Source organism: Oncorhynchus mykiss, chromosome 7, assembly GCF_013265735.2.
Source record: "Oncorhynchus mykiss isolate Arlee chromosome 7, USDA_OmykA_1.1, whole genome shotgun sequence".
Lineage (NCBI taxonomy): Eukaryota > Metazoa > Chordata > Actinopteri > Salmoniformes > Salmonidae > Oncorhynchus > Oncorhynchus mykiss.
The window spans coordinates 57,383,737-57,396,991 of NC_048571.1; the positions used below are offsets into that span (position 1 = coordinate 57,383,737).

At 40.1% G+C, this 13,255-nt stretch overlaps 1 protein-coding gene across 6 annotated transcripts in view; it reads left to right on the forward strand.

Moving 5' to 3' along the window:
• Window positions 1-13,255, forward strand: part of LOC100135783 (rtSox23) — a 68,656-nt gene that overhangs the window by 47,139 nt on the left and 8,262 nt on the right. For all 6 annotated transcript variants that reach the window (XM_036981840.1, XM_036981839.1, XM_036981841.1 and 3 more), the window contains 1 exon segment: window positions 816-934. In XM_036981840.1, coding sequence (XP_036837735.1) covers window positions 816-934 — 119 coding nt within the window.

Genomic DNA, 13,255 nt, shown 5'->3' on the forward strand with positions numbered 1-13,255 from the left:
AGGCAATATTAACTAAATATGCAGGTTTAAAAATATATACTTGTGTATTGATTTTAAAGAAAGGCATTGATGTTTATGGTTAGGTACACATTGGTGCAACAACAGTGCTTTTTTTCGCAAATGCGCTTGTTAAATCGTCAACCGTTTGTCGAAGTAGGCTGTAATTCGATGAGAAATTAACAGGCACCGCAGCGATTATATGCAACCCAGGACAAGCTATATAAACTAGTAATATCATCAACCATGTGTAGTTAACTAGTGATTATGTTAAGAATGATTGTTTTTATAAGATAAGTTTAATGCTAGCTAGCAACTTACCTTGACTTCTTGCTGCACTCGCATAACAGGTAGTCAGCCTGCCACGCAGTCTCCTCGTGGAGTGCAATGTAATCGGCCACAATCGGTGTCCAGAAATGTGGATTACCGATTGTTATGAAAACTTGAATCGGCCATTCCGATTAATCGGTCGACCTCTACTACATACCTCCTTCCACTCATGACATTCTTTACCTTCAGGCATGTCAACTGTGTGTGTGTGTGTGTGTGTGTGTGTGTGTGTGTGTGTGTGTGTGTGTGTGTGTGTGTGTGTGTGTGTGTGTGTGTGTGTGTGAGAGAGAGCTTGTTCCCCCTTTAACTTTAGGACTTATGCTCTATCAGCGAGTCTGTCACCACCCACACTCTCCCTCTGAAACAATAAGTGTACTCTGTTGTCTTGACATTTGCAACACTTTGTCGGTGCCCTGCACATCTGAACATCTGACGATTTGTTCCTCACTTTTCTTTCCTCTCTCTCTCCTCCTTCTCTCTCTCTGCAGGATTTCTGGGAGAGGGGGATGTGGTCACCCAGGCCATCCATGATGCCCAGCAGCTGCTGCGGAGTCATGGGCCGGGCGGAAGAGAGCGGGAGCGAGAGAGAGAGAGCACTGCCAGGATGGTAAGCCATTGTCCAAAGACACACACACTCTCAGACCACTGTCCTTGTCAGTCTCTCTTTATGGAGGAGTGTGTAGCCTCCTCTAAACACCCATCACACACACACAGACTGGCAGGCTAAGGGCTGTGGCTGGGTTCAGTTCCAGGTTTAGGGTTACAGGGAGCCGTGGTCTCAGTGGCTATTATAGACTGGAGAATGTCTCAGCTACACACACACACACACACACACACACACACAATGTCTCAGCCATGTCCTCCAGCAGGAACAACAGCTGCTGTAAACTCACAACAGTGCTCTTAGAACACCATGGTGATGACTCACCTATCTCCTTTGTCCACTGTAACACACCACTTCCCCCCTCTCCCCCTTCTCTCTTTCCTACACCCCTCTTCCTCCTCTCCTTTCCAGACATATAGAAAAACAGTTCGGCCATGTGTGTTTTAAATGTAGACTTTTCATGGACCCCACAATGGCAACAAAAGCTCCAAGACGAGTTCAATCTTCAGCAGTAACAATGTCATTGTTGTGGAGCATATGGTGCCATCATATGGGAGAGTTCTTGTCACCCTAATTTCTTGCACCCCTCCTCTCCTTCTCTCCTCCCCATCCCTCTTTTATTTCCTTCTTTATTTTATTTCCAAAAAATGTTTTAATGAATATCCGAAACATACGATATACTTGCAGTGAAGCCGCTCAACAACTCCATCATACCAGTCATCCAACGAACTCCCATTCAGAGCGACACACAGAAGCATCCAGGGTCAATGCCCTGCTCAAGGGCACGTTGACATATCTCCCAACAGGCCAATAAACGTGAACCCGAACCCTCCAAGATCCCCCCCACAGTTCCCCAATAGCTGTCCCTCAACCATTCGAGACCCCTCCCACAGTTCCCCCCCAAAGAAGAAAAATAAAAAATACAATTATTTCCCCACCCCCAAGAACCCCCCCCCCCCCCCAATGCACCAACAACCAAGAGAATGAACTAAAGAGAAAAAATAAAGACACAAGAAAGCAGCAAACAACAATGCAAAAAAATATTATTAAAAAAACAACATTTTAAACATAGGACATCAAGGACAACTAAAATCAGAACAGCATTGCCAACTGTATATGTTTGTGTGCATGTCTGGCACTATTACATGTGTCGTGTCTTTACTATCATAAAACTGAAGACTTATAGTTTTTATTAAAGATTCTCTGTAATTAGTATTACGCGATTTAAACTCATTAATTATGTAACTGTAATTAACTAGGAAGTCGGGGCACCAAGGAAAATATTCAGATTACAAAGTTATAATTTCCCAGTATAACCTTTCAGATATTTTATATCTGATCAATTAGTCTTCGAATTAATGAATTATTTACTTTACTTTATCATTCATAAATATTTTGTACAGTTAAGGTATATTTCAAATATTTTGTATTAAAGGCCCAGTGCAGTCAATGTGATTTTCCTATATTTTGTATATACAGTACTTTATACTGTATATACAAAATATAGGAAAATCACATTGACTGCACTGGGCCTTTAATACAAAATATTTGAAATATACCTTAACTGTACAAAATATTTATGAATGATAAAGTAAAGTAAATAATTCATTAATTCGAAGACTAAAAAAGTACTGTATATACTGTATATAGTCGTAAATTGTTGGTTATCTGCACGAACCCAGTCTTCATTATGAGTCATCCATACATCAATTGTCTTAAATCATTTATTTATAAACTAACTAAACAATCACAGAAGTGCACACACAAATAAACAAAGTAAATATGGTTACAAGAAATGATAGGGAAATGTGCCCTAGTGGGCTAAACCGGTATGGCGGCTTGTTAGACAAAAGGGAATTGGGAGTTAATAATTATAACAATTGAAATGCTAATCCTTTACACATGAACGCTCACTCATTCGGGAACAATTGCAATCAATATATATATTTACGCTCAGTGTGTCGTCTTGATCGCTGTTGAAAAATGTGTTTATTTTGTAGAATTGTCCGTCTCTCTCTCTCTCTGTCGTGGTTATAGTGGATAGTTCAGAGTGATATTCATTCATGTAGAATGGATGTTTCGGCGGTTGTCGTTCTTCGCGTTCAATGATACCGAATTCCTAGTTGCAGACTAGTAATTAATATCAAAGACTTGTACTTATTCTGTCGGTATCGATAGTCTAAGAGTTTAACCACGTGGTATGGTTAAAAGATTCAGCAATGGTCTGCAACCTTTGTCCTCCCGTGATTGATAGAAACATGGTCTACTGAGAATTTCTCAAAGTTGGGTTTTATTCGGAATTGCAGAAAAGGGGCTGCTGTCCCAGGATGCCTGACCCTAACTGGGCTCATGGGCAGTCCTCTGATTTAGTTCAACTCAAAAGGGAATTGGAGTTTCCTTCATTAAACAGTCCAAAATCACATTACACAATTTTACAAACAGTATCATACTCACTTATTCATCATATACAACAATTAGATGTAAACCTCATATCTGAGGCTATTATATAAACAGCGTTATGGTAATGTGGCCACACCGTCTCCCATGAGCTTCCCCAAGTTGTAACAAACGGACCAGTTCGTAGCTGGATTCTTCACCAACCTTTTATACCTTCTCCGGAATATGAAATTTGTTCGGATCTCAAGTTCTGTGAGGTGGAAGAAATTCACTCTGTCTCTTATACTGTGTCCATGAGGAGAAAATCTTTTTGAAGAATTTACGACCTCCTGGTTGAAGGAGCAGGGAGAGGGGGATGGTGCTTGCTGTACCCAAAGAGGGAAATGTCATGACACATGTATGTGTGTGTGTGTGTGTTCTTGTATGCGTTTATTTGAATGAGAGCGTGTGTATATGCATGTGTACAAACACCTGCACGGCATCCGCCTCAGGCAAACCAGCATTAGTTGTAAAAACACTGCCCCTCAGTGTCATTCAAACATCATTTTTATTACGTTTTATTTAGACTTTTCTTTTTTTAAACTTTTATCATTCTATCTCTCGCACAGCAACTCCACTCCCACTACAATTCCACATCCCAACCCTCAGCTTCCCTCAGCCCATCCCATCTATCTCTGCTTGCCACCCACTTCGGGTTTCTACACAACACATATTTTCAACTATTCTGTGATGTTTAACGTACAATTTCAATCTATCGAATAGAATCCACAGATTGCGAGTTGAAGATAAATACTTTTACTAAGAGTATTAGTATATTAGTAATTGACTGACCCAGTCTCTCCAGACCTCCTAACAGTACTATTTCTAGGGTCAATTTTAGATCAATGCTATGCATTTTCAGCCATTCCTGAACCTGAGACCAGAAACAGGCTACCTGAGGGCAATACCAAAATAAATGGTCTATTGATTCTGTATCCTCACAACAAAATCTGCAGAGCTTCGATGATTTTATGACCCAATTATTCAACATTTTGTTGGTCGCAGGAATTCTATATAATATTTTTAGCTGAAAAGCACGAAGTCTTGAATCTTGTGGTGTTTTATATATCATCTCATACACCCTGTACCGTGGAATAGGTACATAAAAAAATGTCTTCCGAACTATTTTGTAATCTGTATGGCACAGTTGTCAACATCCTGGTCCTCAAATGAAACTGGTATACTTTCCTGTTTATGCTGTTTTTATTCCTCTGCCAGTTTGGATCCTTTATGGGCAGACAGACCAGTTCCCTGCTTCCTCCATTTTTGGGGTACTGCTGTAATCAATTGGTTGTACTCTTGGATTGGGCAGACCTTCCCGTACAATTCTGATAACTCCATGAAGGACATAACTCTACCATTCCAATTTACAATATCATTTAAGAACAAAATACCCTTTTCAAACATCTTTCCCATAAATACAGGTATTCTATCAACCAGCACATTTGAGTAGCCATAATATTTGTTGTAATATTTGTTCTATCTTTTCAGGGGGATGAAATTTAAATTGTAGCCAGCCCTGCAATGCTCGTTTGAAAAAGAGAGATACTTTGAAAAAAGTATAATTTTCAATTAATTGAAAATGAGACATGGCAATATGCACAAAGGCAATTTTTACACAATCAATGAGCTTTTATTAGTAATCCACTTGAACCATTTAGGGTTCAAGTAAACCTTTTGAATAAATTAAGCTTTTAGAGAAAGCTTTAGTCCTTTTATATTTAATAATCTCAACCCACCCAACTCATATTCATTATATAGATAGGTACGTTTTATTTTGTCTGGTTTAGCGTCCCAGATAAAGCTAAATATTTTTTGCTCATATAATTTGAAAAACAAGAACCATAAGTAAGTGAGTAAACTGAGATATGACTAAGGAGTTAATCAGGGCAATTTTTCCATAAATAGACAGGTATTTACCTCTCCATGGTTGCAGGACCATGTCTATTTTTACATGTTTTCTATTGAAAATCATTGTGGAGAGCTTATTTATATCTTTTTTGATATGAATACCAAGTATGTCTACTTCAGCATCAGCCCATTTTATAGGTAAACTGCAGGGTAATGTGAAAGTTGTATTTAACATTTTTTTTTTTTAAAGATCTAACAATACGTAATATTGTACAATTACGTAAGCTTGCGGATTTAATATAAAAGTTGAGTCATCGGCATTCGTCCATGTCTTGGATTTCTAATCCTCTGTTGTTATTGGATCTGATTTTAATAACTAGCATTTCAATGGCCATAACGAATATATATGGTGACAGCGGACACCCTTGTTTAACTCCTTTTGACAATTCAAAAATCTCTGAGAAGTAGCTGTTATTTCCTAATTTACACACGGGGTTGCTATAAATTATTTTTTACCCATTTTATAAGAGAATTACCGAAATTGAAAAAAATCCAGGCAATTATAAAATCCAGTCGTACTTTATCAAATGCTTTTCAAAATCCACTATAAATACCAGGCCTGGCTTCTTAGATGTTTCATGATGTTCTATTCTAGTAGTTGTCGTATTTTATCTCCAATGTATCATCCATATAAAAAACCTGTCTGATCAGGATGAACAGAACTTTGTAAAACCCTTTTAATTCTGAGTGCTATGCATTTCGCTAGTATTTTTGCATCACAACATTGAAGTGTAAGGGGTCTCCAGTTTTTTTTAGATAGACCGGGTCTTTATATTTGCCATCTGGGTCTTGTTTTAATAATAGAGAAATCAGACCTTCCTGCTGAGTACCTGACAAACGACCATTTCTATAGGAGTAGTTAAAACAATCTAACAATAGAGCTTTTGGAATATCAAATAAGGCTTGATATACCTCTGCCGGTATGCCATCAAGCCCTGGGATTTTTCCAGACTGAAAGGATTTAATAGCCTCAAAGTTATTCATCTGTAATCTGGCCTTCGCACAGATCTTTCTGTACATTTGTTAATTTTCCATTTTTTTTATTATTTGGAAAGAATTCCTTACCATAATCTTCAGTGGGAGAGGATGAGGCGGAAAAGAGAATATCTGCCTAAAATAATTGGATCCTCTTTTGAAATAAAATCATAGATGATTCCGTCTTCAGTAACGAGTTTCTGCAAATTATTTTCAGGAAGAATTTTGTGCATTTTTCTCCATATTCCATCCAGTTTGCTTTATTTTTGTAATATATTACATTAGATCGTTATTGAATAAGTTCCTCAATATCTTGTTTTTCCTCTAACTTATTTTGTATCCTAACTTATTTTGTATCTCTGTAGTATTGTTTGTATTTATTTGTACTATTAGTTCATGGATTTCCCTTGTTAATCTTGTCTCTTTAGCCAGAAACTGCTTTTTTATTATTTTTTATTATTGATGAATATTGAGTTGAATGACCTCTGAAGGTACATTTAAAGGTATCCCAAACAATGTGAATTGCTGAAAAATTCAGTTATAAATTATTTTGTACTAGTTAAAAATAAGTTGTCCTCCAGTAAACTTTGATAAAATGTCCAATATCCCCGTCCACGTGGAAAATCTATGAGCTATGTTAATGCCAATTAGATGATGATCCGATTGCATTCTGCCTCCTATTAAAACGTTTTAAGTGTTAAGTGTTTTTAGTCTCCAAATATCCATTATTTCTAATGTGTCCATAATATTTGTGATTTCCTTAAGGGCACGGTGACGATAGTTTGTAGAGTGATCACCTTTACGGTCCTTTGAGGTACTTAACACTGTGTTATAGTCTCCTACCTCTTATTTCCTTCCTTTGTATTTACAGACTTGTCTTTAAAGGTCAAGAACAGTCATTCTGATTCCCAGGTAAAATAGCCTTTTGAGAAACTAAAATACCACCCATAATATGCAATTTTGTTTTTTGTTTTTTTCAATGGCTAACTACCAGGAAGTTTGAACAGACCGGTTGAGTGGGTGTCGAGCACATATTCATGAGCTCGCCTTGACTGACAGCTCTTTGAAACACCTATGTCAAGCAACTTGGATGCAGTGTTGTAGTAAAATCATCTCAAGCATATTTGGTGATACTCAAAGCAACTCAAACAACATTGAACTTGCATCAATGATGTCCATTTTTAATACATCGTTTTGGCATGTATCTTGTGATACGTTTCACAGCAGCACTGACGGATGTGTTGACATGACAACTGCGAGTTGTGAACGACCCTTCCCCCTCTTTTGTTCCATGCTGGAAATATATGTTTCCCTTCCATCTGTGTCTGATAATAATCTTTGCCATAGGTGAATAGGGTAAACTTTTAATTATATTTGCTGACACCCTACAGTCAAATTTTGGCACTAATATAGTAGCAATTTAGCTACAGTTGAAGTCGGAAGTTTACATTCACTTAGGTTGGAGTCATTAAAACTTGTTTTTCAACCACTCCACCAATCTTCTAGTTAACAAACCTATAGTTTTGGCAAGTCGGTTAGGACATCTACTTTGTGCATGACACAAGTCATTTTTCTAACAATTGTTTACAGAGATTATTTCACTTATAATTCACTGTTTCACAATTCCAGTGGGTCAGAAGTTTACATACACTAAGTTGATTGTGCCTTTAAGCAGCTTGGAAAATTCCAGAAAATGGTGTCATGGCTTTAGAAGCTTCTGATAGGCTAATTGACATCATTTGAGTCAATTGGAGGTGTACCTGTGGATGTATTTCAAGGCCTACCTTCAGACTCAGTACCTCTTTGCTTGACATCATGGGAAAATCAAAAGAAATCAGCCAAGACCTCGGTAAATAGATTGTAGACCTCCACAAGTCTGGTTCATCCTTGGGAGCAATTTCCAAACGTCTGAACGTACCACGTTCATCTGTACAAACAATAGTACGCAAGTATGAACACCATGGGACCACGCAGCCGTCATACCACTCAGGAAGAAGACGCATTCTGTCTCCTAGAGATGAACGTACTTTGGTGCGAGAAGTGCAAATCAATCCCAGAACAACAGCAGAGGACCTTGTGAAGGTGCTGGAAGAAACGGGTACAAGCGTATCTATATTCACATTAAAACGAGTCCTATATCGACACAATCTGAAAGGCTGCTTAGCAAGGAAGAAGCTACTGCTCCAAAACTGCCATAAATATGCCAGACTACGGTTTGCAATTGCACATAGGGACATAGATCATACTTTTTAGAGAAATATCCTATGGTCTGATGAAACAAAAATAGAACTGTTTGGCCATAATAACCATCGTTATGTTTGAAGGAAAACGGGGGAGGCTTGCAAGCCAAAGAACACCATCCCAACCGTGAAGCATGGGGGTGGCAGCATCATGTTGTGGGGTTGCTTTGCTGCAGGAGGGACTGGTACACTTCACAAAATAGATGGCAACATGAGGAAGGAAAAGTATGTGGATGTATTGAAGCAACATCTCAAGAAATCAGTCAGGGAGTTAAAGCTTGGTCGCAAATGGGTCTTCCAACTGGACAATGACCCCAAGCATACTTCCAAAGTTGTGGCAAAATGGCTTAAGGACAACAAAGTCAAGGTTTTGGAGTGGCCATCACAAAGCCCTGACCTCAAGCAAGGAGGCCTACAAATCTGACTCAGTTACACCAGCTCTGTCAGGAGGAATGGGCCAAAATTCACCCAACTTATTGTGGGACGCTTGTGGAAGGCTACCCGAAACATTTGACCCAAGCGAAACAATTTAAAGGCAATGCTACCAAGTAATAATTGAGTGTATGTAAATCTCTGACCCACTGGAAATGTGATGAAAGAAATAAAAGGTGGAATAAATCAATCATCATATCCCTGGATTTCAACCGCAAGCTCTGGACATTTACACCTGGATCTCGCAGCTAGCTAGCTGCTATCGGTGTGACTATTGGCTTACGTCGATCCCGGAGCAAACATCAATTATTCCGGAGCTAGCCAGCTGAAGAGTTCCATCAGCCACTCCTGGGCTACAATCACCTGTCCGGACCCGTTTTACTGCCGATGCGGAGCCCCACCGGGCCTTCATGACTGGACTACCGACGTTATTTGCCCGAGGGAGTTATCCAACTGGCCCCTCCCTCGCGACGTTACCTGAATGCCCATCTGCGGCCCTCTAATCGTTAGTTGTCTTATCGGGTGCTATCTGAATAGGTCTATCGGACAATTTTTCTTGGGTCACTATAACTATATCTATTTTGCCAATTGGAATGATCCCCTCTACTACACGGAACACCACTAATCTACCGACGGAAATGCACGAGGTGGCTAAAAACAGGCCTCCATCCTATGCTAGCTTGCTACCGATGGCCCGGCTAGCTGTCTGAATCGCCTTTACCCCAACCAACCTCACTACTCACTGGACCCTTATGATCACTCGACTAAGCATGCCTCACCTTAATGTCAATATGCCTTGTCCATTGCTGTTCTGGTTAGTGTTTATTGGCTTATTTCACTGTAGAGCCTCTAGCCCTGCTCATTATACCTTTTCCAGCCTTTTCAGTTCCACCACACACACGCGATGACATCACCTGGTTTCAATTATGTTTCTAGACACAATATCTCTCTCATCATCACTCAATACCTAGGTGTACCTCCACTGTACATTATACCTTGAAGCTATTTTATCGCCCCCAGAAACCTCCTTTTACTCTCTGTTCCGGACGTTCCAGACGACCAATTCTCATAGCTTTTAGCCGTACCCTTATCCTACTCCTCCTCTGTTCCTCTGGTGATGTAGAGGTGAATCCAGAACCTGCAGTGCCTAGCTCCACTCCTATTCCCCAGGCGCTCTCTTTTGATGACTTCTGTAACCGTAATAACCTTGGTTTCATGTATGTTAACATTAGAAGCCTCCTCCCTAAGTTTGTTTTATTCACTGCTTTAGCACACTCTGCCAACCCGGATGTTCTAGCCGTGTCTGAATCCTGGCTTAGGAAGACCACCAAAAATTCAGAAATCTCCATCCCTAACTACAACATTTTCAGACTAGATAGAACGGCCAAAGGGGGCGGTGTTGCAATCTATTGCAAAGATAGGCCAGAACTCTGCAGGCTACTATCCAGGTCTGTACCCAAACAATTTGAACCTCTACTTTTAAAAATCCAGGTCTGTACCAAAACAATTTGAACTACTTTAAAAAATCCACCTCTCTAAAAACAAGTTTCTCACCTTCGCCGCCTGCTATAAACCACCCTCTGCCCCCAGCTGTGCTCTGGATACCATATATGAACTGATTGTCCCCATCTATCTTCAGAGCTCGTGCTGCTAGGCGACCTAAACTGGAACATGCTTAACTTCTTCAATATAGGGGGCGCACTTTTAATTTTGGGATGAAAAACGTTCCCGTTCTAAACAAGATATTTTGTCACGAAAATATGCTCGACTATGCATATAATTGACAGCTTTGGAAAGAAAACACTCTGACGTTTCCAAAACTGCAAAGATATTGTCTGTGAGTGCCACAGAACTGATGTTACAGAAAAAACCCAGATAAAAATACAATCAAGAAGTGCCGCATTTTTTGAAACCGCCTCATGGCAATGACTCCTTATATGGCTGTGGAGGAGCTAGGAGTCAGCTTACCTTTTCCACGTTTTCCCCAAGGTGTCTGCAGCATTGTGATGTATTTGTAGGCATATCATTGGAAGATTGACCATAAGAGATTGATTCTAAACAACGTTTACCAGGTGGTACATTTACCAGGTGGTCGCTTGGTGTCCGCCGTCGCAATTATTGTGTAATCTCCAGCTGCAGCATTTTTCCGTTTTCCGTCTGCCAGGAATGATTTTTCATCGAATAGAATTGTGAAAAACACCTTGAGGATTGATTCTAAACAACGTTTGCCATGTTTCTGTCGATATTATGGAGCTAATTTGGAAAAGAGTTTGGCGTTGTAAGTGACTGCATTTTAGTTTTTTTCTTCTTAGCCAAACGTGATGAACAAAACGGAGCTATTTCTCTTACACAAATAATATTTTTGGAAAAAATGAACATTTGCTATCTAACTGAGAGTCTCGTCATTGAAAACATCCAAAGTTCTTCAAAGGTAAATTATTTTATTTGAATGCTTTTCTTGTTTTTGTGAAAATGTTGCCTGCTGAATGCTAGGCTTAATGCTATGCTAGGCTATCAATACTCTTACACAAATGCTTGTGTAGCTTTGGTTAAAGCATATTTTGAAAATCTGAGATGACAGTGTTGTTAACAAAAGGCTAAGCTTGTGTTTCAATATATTTATTTCATTTCATTTGCGATTTTCATGAATAGGAAATGTTGCGTTATGGTAATGAGCTTGAGGCTATGATTACGCTCCCGGATACGGGATTGCGCGACGCTAGAGGTTAACACCCCAGCCATCCTACAATCTAAGCTTGATGCCCTCAATCTCACACAAATTATCAATGAACCTACCAGGTACCACCCCAAAGCTGTAAACACGGGCATCCTCATAGATATCATCCTACCCAACTTGCCTTCTAACTACACCTCTGCTGTTTTCAACCAAGATCTCAGCGATCACTGCCTCATTGCCTGGATCCGTAATGGGTCAGCGGTCAAACGACTTCCACTCATCACTGTCAAACTCTCCCTGAAACACTTCAGCGAGCAGGCCTTTCTAATCAACCTGGCCGGGGTATCCTGGAAGGATATTGATCTCATCCCGTCAGTAGAGGATGCCTGGTTATTTTTTTAAATGCATTCCTCACCATCTTAAATAAGCATGCCCCATTCAAGAAATATAGAACCAGGAACAGATATAGCCCTTGGTTCTCTCCAGACCTGACTGCCCTTAACCAACACAAAAACATCCTATGGCATTCTGCATTAGCATCGAACAGCCCCCGTGATATGCAACTTTTCAGGGAAGCTAGAAACCAATATACACAGGCAGTTAAAAAGCCAAGGCTAGCTTTTTCAAGCAGAAATTTGCTTCCTGCAACACAAACTCAAAAAAGTTCTGGGACACTGTAAAGTCCATGGAGAATAAGAACACCTCCTCCCTCACTGTCATCACCAATAAATCCACTATAATTGAGAATTTCAATAAGCATTTTTCTACGGCTGGCCATGCTTTCCACCTGGCTACCCCTACCCCGGTCAACAGCACTGCACCCCCCACAGCAACTCGCCCAAGCCTTCCCCATTTCTCCTTCTCCCAAATCCAGTCAGCTGATGTTCTGAAAGAGCTGCAGAATTTGGACCCCTACAAATCAGCGGGGCTAGACAATCTGGACCCTTTCTTTCTAAAATTATCTGTTGAAATTGTTGCAACCCCTATTACTAGCCTGTTCAACCTCTCTTTCGTGTCGTCTGAGATTCCCAAAGATTGGAAAGCAGCTACGGTCATCCCCTTTGAAGAGGGACACACTCTTGACCCAAACTGCTACAGACCTATATCTATCCTACCCTGCCTTTCTAAGGTCTTCGAAAGCCAAGTCAACAAACAGATTACCGACCATTTCGAATCCCAACCATCCAGACGAGCTTCAATGCCATACAACTCACCTTCCGTGGCCTCCAATTGCTCTTAAATACAAGCAAAACTAAATGCATGCTTTCAACCGATCGCTGCCTGCACCTGCTCGCCCGTCCAATGTGAACTCTCCTTCCAGACTCACATCAAACATCTCAAATCCAAAGTTAAATCTAGAATTGGCTTCCTATTTCGCAAAAAGCATCTTTCACTCATGCTGCCAAACCTACCCATGTAAAACGGACTATCCTACCGATCCTTGACTTCAGCGATGTCATTTACAAAATAGCCTCCAGTACCCTACTCAATAAATTGGATGCAGTCTATCACAGTGCCATCCGTTTCGTCACCAAAGACCCACCACTGCGACCTGTACACACCCCCAAAACCAATTCTTCCTGTGTGGTGGTCCTAACTGACCTAAGACAGGGAATTATTACTAGGATTAAATGTCAGGAATTGTGAAAAATT